General features: G+C 37.7%; 1 protein-coding gene across 2 annotated transcripts; it reads left to right on the plus strand.

The window, feature by feature from the left end:
- Nucleotides 1-804: 804 nt before the first annotated feature.
- On the plus strand, nucleotides 805-8,730 carry macir (macrophage immunometabolism regulator). 2 transcript variants are annotated; one of them, XM_086301730.1, is made up of 2 exons: nucleotides 805-953; nucleotides 4,508-8,730. In XM_086301730.1, exon 2 carries the CDS (start codon nucleotides 4,525-4,527, stop codon nucleotides 5,164-5,166), a length of 642 nt encoding a protein of 213 aa, XP_086157856.1. In that variant the 5' UTR covers nucleotides 805-953; nucleotides 4,508-4,524; the 3' UTR covers nucleotides 5,167-8,730. The 2 variants fall into 2 exon arrangements, with proteins under 2 accessions (XP_086157856.1, XP_086157857.1); XM_086301731.1 differs by having other exon boundaries at nucleotides 853-953; nucleotides 4,512-8,730.
- The last annotated feature ends 432 nt before the right edge of the window (nucleotides 8,731-9,162 follow it).

Raw genomic sequence — 9,162 nt, forward strand, 5'->3', positions numbered from 1 at the left:
TCTCGTGTTCCTTCTTCCTGATGTTGCTGTCATTCGGAATCGGTACATCTATCACTACGGCCGTTTTCTTCTGTCCGTCTACCACCATTTTGTCCGTCTGTATCTGACAAATAACAACATTTTTTTTTAAATGCCTTTACTTTTTGTTACTAGCAGCATGTCACAAATACACATAGCTTGTTTCCATTTCATTAACTGAATGTAGAGTATATGCAAATGATAACACAGTTTGACCAGCATAAAACAATATTTTTGCACCAACAAAGTGATTCACAAAGCTCTATTACCCAGTGATGTTTACAGTGTAGTTAGATATTTTGAGGAAACTGCACAAGTAAAAGATAAAGAAGTAGTAAACCTAAAAAAACCCAAACTAAACAAAACACCATCTACAGCAGCTGAACAGCAGCTTTTTAATGTCATTCAAGATGCCTACAACTACTCCTGAATCCTACTTAAAGAAGAGAGCTGCCAAAGAGAGTTAAGGCTGTGTTAAAGAATAATCAAAGTCGGTTGTGCTAAATCTTTACTTCAGGCTTGTCAGAATGGCACGAACTCTGCCTTTGCCTTATGTGCTGCTGCATTTCTATGTATGTTTGAATATGTGTCAATAAATTGCTGCATCTAGTTCCTGAAAAAAAGACGCACTCCTTTTTATTTTCCAGCAATAAAAAGAAGTAACTTTTGTAGTTCAATTTACTATCAAAATGCTTCCTTTTTTAAGCTCGTATTTTTTGAATTTGTTCATGAAAATGTTTCGTTGGGAATAATTGATGTAATTACATTTCACTGAATTTGATTTTGCTCGTAATTACACAGGTGTGTAAATTTCAGCCTTGTCATCCTTTGCTTTCTTCTTCCTGGAAAAAAGAAGAAGAAGAAGAAGACAGGAAGTGTTCCTGTTGCTGTTGACGAGCACGGGCGTGAGATAACGGAGTGCGGAGATTTCGAGGGTTCGTGTTATAATTCCTTCTTTCTTTCTTATTATTATCATTAGTAGTATTTATTTTTCCTTCTGCTTTCGGTTAATAGGCTATGAAGCCAGAAAATCTCCGGTGAACATTACTGATGATGAACTAGCTTCTCAGGCCATATAACGACAGTTCAGTGCTCAGCATCGGTGTGTTTCAAGTGCGGTGCTGAGCCAGTGTTTAAAACGCTGCGATACGTCGCGTTTCTACAGAAATGTAGATAATGTGTGTTCAGTGTACTAACGTTTTGTATGTAAGAGGTTTTTGCTCTCACTAGCGCGGTGAGCCATCTGATTCAGCGAGGAACAGAATGAGTCAGGCCTGTCGTTGGGTGTAACAGCCATTTCTTCCACCTGCGCTATCTCACTTCCTTCGAAAATACGACATTAATATTAAGGTTATCAATTATATCACGCTTGAGATGTACGTGTGTTGGTGTGAAGCCAGTAGCACTGGTATAATAACAATGCTTGTTGTTGCTGCTGCTTTTCCAGGCTTCCTTCGTATGGCACGACTAGCTTCGCCATTGCGCTTGCAGGCGCTGCGGCTATTAGTCCTATTTTTATGGGTGCGGGTCCTCTGTGTCTAAATAGTTCAATTTCTCTTTAAAATTAAAGTCTGGACACATAAAATATCTTGGTTTATAATTGTTTCATGGAAAGAAAAAATCGCCAGCACGCTTTATTCACACAAATTCATGACTGATTTTCTGGGTTGTTTTTTTTTTTTTTTTACAGTATTGCTCCCGGTATTGGCTTTCCTCCCTTTAAGGCCCCTTTTCACTGAACTATAAGATTGCTGTTTCCTCTGCAAGTTAGCAGCATGTTTTTTTCTTTTCTGAGTGGTCATCTGTTATTCTTCAGTAATTATTGACCTTTTATACTGAACAGTTTACTGCATTTTTGCAAGCTTAGCTTAGGATGGAACATTGCATCATTTTTCTTCAAGCATTAAATAAATTCAAGCTACAACTAGGGCTGCTTTTTCAAGTGGAAGAAATATTAATATAGCTAGGCTGCTAGACCCCAAAAGGACTGGTAAATGCCATTACCTGATTAATCTGGTGAGTTTGTAAGATGAGTTGCAGCTCTTTACCATGAGATAGCTTATATGCTATATGCAATAGCTGATCTAGCAGTACAAGCTTGTCCCTAATTTCAAGTCACTAATAACTAATCCTTTATAAAAATAATTATAATGATAATAATAATACTTTTAATGTACACTATTTTTGCCTTGTATCACGGTGGTCTTGCAGGTTAGCTTTAACCTGATTTAGTGTCTCTTTGTTCATGCTGCTTAATGGCTTACATAGAGCAATGTTTATGTTTCATGTATACATTAGTAGAGATTACGGCAAAGTCATGCCATGCATCTGATCAGATGGCTAACTTTCCCTTTAGTAGCTGACAGGATAATGTGTCCCTCAGAGCTGAGTACATTACACACACACACACACACACCTGACACCTTACCAATTCTGGTATTCTATGGTAAATAACAGTCTGGCTTCACAGTGCCAGGCACTGAACTCAGGACGACCCTCATGGAGTCTGTGATTGTTTGGTCTGAGACATTCACACAGGATTGTTTCAGTAACTGATTAATCTATTGATTATTTCATTGATTCTTTGAGTAATCAGATAAAAAAAAATGCTTTTGTCTTATTAATGAGCAAATATATGTAGTCAAAAGAGAAAAAATACAGGTCTTTCAAAATGAACTGCTCATTGGCTTCCATTTTAGAAACTGCAATGTTTTTTTTTTTGTTTCATTCATCATCTGTTTCATTTGTCCAAAAAACAAAAACATTTGTCTGGATATTTTAATACAACTTCTGGAGGTTTTTTCAAAGTAAATGCTTTAATTGTAATTAAAACAAAGCTTTCTCCAAAGGATGGATGCTGTTTTGGATGTTAGAAACACATTTTCTTTCACTCTGCGCTCTTGGTAATGGCTCTGCCTTTTTGCTCTTGTGTATTGTGTGTGTAAATGGACTCCAGCTTCACGTTAAACTGTGCCTGTGTCATCATCACTGCTGCTGTTGCGTTATCAGTGTTTCTGTTTAAAACTGGGGGCTGTGTGGGCTTAATGTTGCCAAACCTTTTAGTCACACACTGCTCTTAGATACGTTTCTATTGCTCGTCTGTTTTTAGTCGCAAATGTGGCTAAAACGCTCGCTTTTGCCTTCCCATGGTTACAGAGCCGTGCCTTAAACGAAGCATCAACGCAAAGAATTTGTGTTTCACACCAATGGCCTGCTGGAGGTCATTTTGCAGGCCATTTTATTTTATACTTGTTATAGTATAACAAGTAAGATACTGCATGACTTTTAAGAAAAGCGTTATGTGTAACATATGTATTGATTACTTTTTGAATAATGACCCTGATCACAACAAAGAAGGGAAACACCGACAACATACCACATTGACCACATTGCATGCAATTAATTTGCACAAGTGTACTGTGTTTAACATGCTCCTTAACAATGGTGGTAACTGTCAAAGTGGGGCCATTGAGAACCTAATGAGAATGTATAAGAGAATCATAAATTGTATAACTTTGTGAAAGGAGTCTAATACACGCCAATCAGTCGACAGGTATTAGAAGTGGCGATACTGCGTTTTTGATGCTGGTAGCTGGCATTGGATTATGACACTTAGCCAATTAAACTTTCGTGTGATGTCAGAATGTAAGGAAACTGTTTATCAGAGGGAAAGTGATTCTTTTTTCTGATTTTATTTTGTTTGTTTGTTGGAAAATTGTATGGCACCTGGCAACCATTTATATTCTTTGTTGAAAGGATGGCAGCTGTTGTTATTAGCATATAACCAGAATATTATTAGTGTATTTAAAATATATGACAAAATAACTATTTGTTTATTTTCTTCTCAACTCTTTTCTTCTCTTCTTTTTCCTCCAATTGTCGACATTTTGTTGCATTTTCATGAGAAACAGGGAGCATGGGAGCTAGCTGATTGTCAGCACCTGCTACAATCGCCAGTTGGTGTCTGCTTCAAGCATGCCATGTTTGACTGATCTGGATAGGGCCGGTGCTATAGAGCAACTTCAAGCTGCCATGAATGGCAATTGTCAGCTCACCCGCTGTATTCAAGACAGCAAGTCAACTTGGCTGCTTGCACAAATCTTTGCCCACTTTTACATATTTCTAATAGATTAAATCTAAGTGAAGGCATCAATTTTTTGGAAAATGTAAATACTAATGAGGGTAGATATAGTACAATATTCTCAGTGGTGATGTGCCTGGAGCCTCCTTCTTGGTGCTGGGACCGGCCAACTTCCCACCACCAGCTATGTCCACCCTCTGTTTGATGTTATTGTACAGCACCTTGGTCAGCTCTGTTGTTTTATGCTTTATAAAAAATAAAGTGGTGTGTGTGTGTGTGTGTGTGTGTGTGTGTGTGTGTGTGTGTGTGTGTGTGTGTGTGTGTGTGTGTGTGTGTGTGTGTGTGTGTGTGTGTGTCAATTCTCATGGCTGATATTTTTTTTCTTTCTTTTTTTAACCTTTTGATCAGTCAGGATATCTGTAACGATGGAAATGGATATAAGTGGAGTATCCAGGACACGTGTCTCCATTCTTCCTACAACTGACATCAAAGCCACATTGAAACCAGAAGCAGAGAGACCTCGCTGTGCCAGCACCCCATGTTCACCAATCAGAGGTACTGTTGCAGGATACCAGATTCTCCACATGGACTCCAACTATTTGGTGGGCTTCACCACTGGTGAGGAGCTGCTCAAACTGGCCCACAAGTGGTCAGAAGGTAATCCTGAGAAGGCCCGTGTATCAGATGCAGTGTCCAGCTCCATCAAGAGCACTGTCCCTAAGTCTGTGGACCTGGGCATCCACCGGTCTTCACGTATTTTCAAAGCCAAAGGCCGGTACTACCAACCATACGACATTCCTGCTACTAATGGACGAAGACGAAGGCGTATGCCCAGTTCGAGCGACACCTTCCTCAGATCTCTGGCCCACGGCGAGTCTGGGAGGGCTCTGCATGCTCCACTACCACTCTGTTTGCTTAAAAGTAAAGGTGCCCAGTCCAAGTCTCTTGACTACCTTAATCTGGACAAAATAAGTATCAAAGAGTCATCAGACACTGAAGTGCTACAGTACCAACTGCAGCACCTCAACCTACGAGGGGAGCGTGTGTTTACCAGAAACAAGACATGAAAGCACAGTGAAACTTTTTTAGATGTGTTTCATCCTCTGGGGTATTTAGGTGCTATTTCTAGACTTGTTTCTTTCTACTATGATTATAAACAGTTCTTTAAGGAGACAGTCTGATGATAATCTTGTTCTATTATTAGTTGGGAGGTTTACCTTGTTCTGTATGCTTAGCATTATGAGGTTTTTGAGGTTAAAAAATTGAATTATATAAATTTAGCAATAACTGATGGACCTATTTATTGACAATTTTTATTGGCATTGTTGTGTGTTTGTAATGGTTGGATACACACTATTATACCAGCTTATAGCTGAGAAAGCACATATCACATACAGTATCAGCTTTAAAATGCACCGTTGACATCAGTACAATAGTTTTACTGTGACTGTTCTTGTTTGTTTGACATTAAGGAACTGCATTTGGAGTTGTCAAATTAACAATATAACGTTATTGTATGTTGCACATTTATTTGCGTATTTATTTATTGATGTAGTACTGTTGGTTTAGATGTCAATATGATTTCCACGCTCTAATTTACAGTAATGTAAGTAAATCAATTAAAAACAAAAAAAACATGCCACTTGAAGTTTGTCGTAATATAAGATATGCCATGTGCTTTTAAGAGGTTTTTTTTTTTTTTCCTCTGATTCACAAATATAATAATTATCAGTGCTTACACTACCATTTAATCGTTTTGACACACCTTCTGATTTAATGGTTTTTCTTTATTTTTACAACTTTCCACATTATAGGACGAGTTGTGTTGTGCAGAAGTCAGGTTGGTACACAGCTGAGAGCCCAACTGTTAGAATTCATATTATGGCAAGAACCAATCAGCTAAGTAAAGAGAAACAACAGCCCATCATTAATTTAAGAACTGAAAGTCAGTCAGATGGAAAATTGCTAAAACTTCCAATACGTGCCCAAGTGAAGCCGCAAAAATCACTAAGCACTACTATGAAACTGGCTCGCATGAGGACTGCCCCAGGAAGTGACCTTTGCTGCTGAGGATAAGTTGATGCAAGTTAACAGCACCTCAGATTAGAGCCCAGATAAATGCCACACAACAGTCCCAGTAGCAGAACATCTATGTTCAAATTAGGCTTTTATGGTCAAATAGCTAAGAAACCAATACTAAGGAAAAGTAACAAGCAGAAGACATTTGTTTGGGCCAAGAAACACAAGGAATGGACGTTAGACCCGTTGAAATCTGTGCTTTGGTCTGATGAGTCCAAATTTGAGATCTTTGATTCCACTCGCCGTGTCTTTGTGTGGGGCTGCTTTCCTGGTGACGTTGAAGGCACACTGAACCAGCATGGCTACCACAGCATCCTGCAGCAACACGCCATCTCATCTGGTTTGTGTTTAGTTGAACAATCATTTATTTTTGAAAACATTACAAGGACCCCAAACACACCTCCAGGTTGCACAAGGGCTATTTGACCAAGAAGGAGAGTGATGGAGTGCAGATGGCCTGGCCTCCACAGTCACCTGACCTAAACCCAAGATCATTTGGGATGAGAGTGAAGGCAAAGGGCCAACAAGTGCTCAGCATCTCTGGGAACTTCTTCAAGACTGTTGGAAAACCATTTCAGGTGACGACCTCATGAAGCTCATCGAGAGAATGCCAAGTGTGTGCAAAGCAGTAATCAAAGCAAAAGGTGGCTATTTTGAAGATTCTAAAGTATAAAACATCTTTTGAGTCATTTCACACATTTTTGTTTACTACATAATTCTACATGTGTTCATTCACAGTTATGGTGCCCTCAGCAAGAATCTACAATGTAAATGTTCATGAAAATAAAGAAAAACCATTGAACGAGAAGGTGTGTCCAAACTTTTGACTGGTAGTGTATGTACTTTCACTTTTGATTGAATCCAATAACTGATGAAAGGTGGTAAATATAAATGACAGAGGAAAGACATGTAAAATATCTCCAGTCAGACTTTAACTAAGGATGCTTCAATTATTTGGTCATCTCCTTAGACCGCTGGTATCGCTTACTAATGTGACTATGAAAGGCATGAGAAAGAATTTTAGAGGGATGCAGAGTTTGCCATGCTTCTTTAAGAGACTCAATTTGCAGCCACACTGGACAGAATGGAGGATTATCGTGTAGTTTGATGAAATTCAACCAAATGACCATGTGTCTTCCACTACAGATAGAGTGTGAGAGAGTGTCACTTCACTTCTTGTAAATCTTTATTGCTTATTGTAGCAAATATGTATCAGTGCATCATTTGTTTTCTGCATTGTTCATGACGGCAGTATGTACAGATGTGAGATGTGTTTTTAATAAGTGTGTAGATTTCCCTTACAGCTCGTAATGGTTGAGTTTTCAGTCCCTCTGTTGCAGAACACTTTTTTTCTGGACGTATTGCACTGTTGGATATGTGCTACAGACTGTCTCTGGAATTCTCTGCTTCTGTCACCACCATGGCACTAACTATGTGTTCCTATAGAAAACACTACAACAACAGTATTGTATATATAAGTAAGCCATTAAACACTTACAGATCTGTACACCCCTTGAGTATGCACCGTTGGACATGCTTCTTTGAAAGAATTGAAATTGTGAATTCTTGTTTCAGAACTTGTGTTTTTTGTTACATTTATCAGTGTAAAATTTATTAATTTAAGCTGTAACAAGCCTTTGTGAAATCTAAATTTAATGTTATAATGGCATCTCCCAAGTTCTGTTGCGTAAAATGAAATAATCTGAGGTGCAATCTGTGAGACCGTTTATCTCAACATTCTCAGGTCAGAGCCATAGAGCATGTCAGTCGCATTGCTGTATGCCACTGTAACTTTCTAATACAATCTGAGAGCCAGAAATTATGAATTATGATGAGCAATAATTATTACCATTTAAAACATCATAAATACTGTAATATTAATTATGTAATGATCAAAACAAGCACATTTCTAAATGAATTTAGCTTTTAGAAAGTGTTGTTTTTGTCTAAAAAGCTGTGTAAAGAAAGAGAATTTTGAGTTAGTTCTTTCTGAATATTTATAATACGAATATTCTCAACTTGGCCCAGACTCAGATGAAGCAAATTCAAATTGGGTAGTCTGCAAAATGTCCTTTCAACAAGTGTATTTTCATTTCTTTTTTAAGTGCATTTCACTTTATCCACAAATACTTGGTGGAAACAAAATAATAATGCAGTGGTTATGATAATATAACAATATAATAAAAATAAAAAAAAGACTTTCACATTTTTAATGTTGTTGTGTGAGCTGACATTAGTGATCTCTTAACATGTTACACTACACCTTCCTCTATGAACTTTAATGTTTGTCTTGATGGGAACAAATATTAATTAGCAATATGAGTGACTTAAGTTAGGTAAAAAATTTTACCTAAAAGAAAAACCTTTGGCAGTAGAGGATGTGAAATTCAGTAGTTTATACAACAGTTTAAATAGCCAGACAGTCTGTGATATGCTGTGAAAGGTAATGTAGATCTCCTGTGTAGCAAAGTTCTTTTTTGTACTTTATTGTGATCACTTTTTAAAATGTTCCTATTTCTTTCAGCTGATAAAAAAAAGAAGTTTTCTAAAGTGCGATGGAGATCACTGCAAATGTTGCAGTAAAAGATTATTTGACAATGTGGCTGTATTGAAAGCTGCTTTTGGAGACACCCCAATAATGATTGAATATGATGACTTCATAAAGAACTTGGGTCACTTTAAAAAAAAAAAAAAAAGTCATCCCACTATCTTACTTAGTTGCGCATTAAGTCTCAATTCTGAACTGCATGCAGTCACTTTAATAGAAGGTTGTGTGCAAGGGGCATGAACAGCTCACTGTCAGCTAGACTACCATGTAGAAGACACACAGCTCAGAGTGACTATAGTAGAAGGAACAAAATGTTCAAAGGCCAGTAATACAACACATAATACAAGACAATAAAATACAAGCAGAAAACTTGCAAATTGGAGAGGAAATTGCATCTCACTACATTAGAGGATCGTCATTTACACTGGAAAAAATT

This window comes from Aulonocara sp. 'chitande type north' Nkhata Bay, linkage group LG7 (genome assembly GCF_057382095.1).
Source record: "Aulonocara sp. 'chitande type north' Nkhata Bay isolate Kocher_YH1m ecotype deep benthic linkage group LG7, A_spYH_male_GT1.1, whole genome shotgun sequence".
In the NCBI taxonomy this organism is placed as follows: Eukaryota; Metazoa; Chordata; class Actinopteri; order Cichliformes; family Cichlidae; genus Aulonocara; species Aulonocara sp. 'chitande type north' Nkhata Bay.

Coding starts and splice junctions, on each gene's coding strand:
- macir (XM_086301730.1), top strand. CDS start 4,525: ATGGAAATGGATATAAGTGGAGTATCCAGGACACGTGTCTCCATTCTT.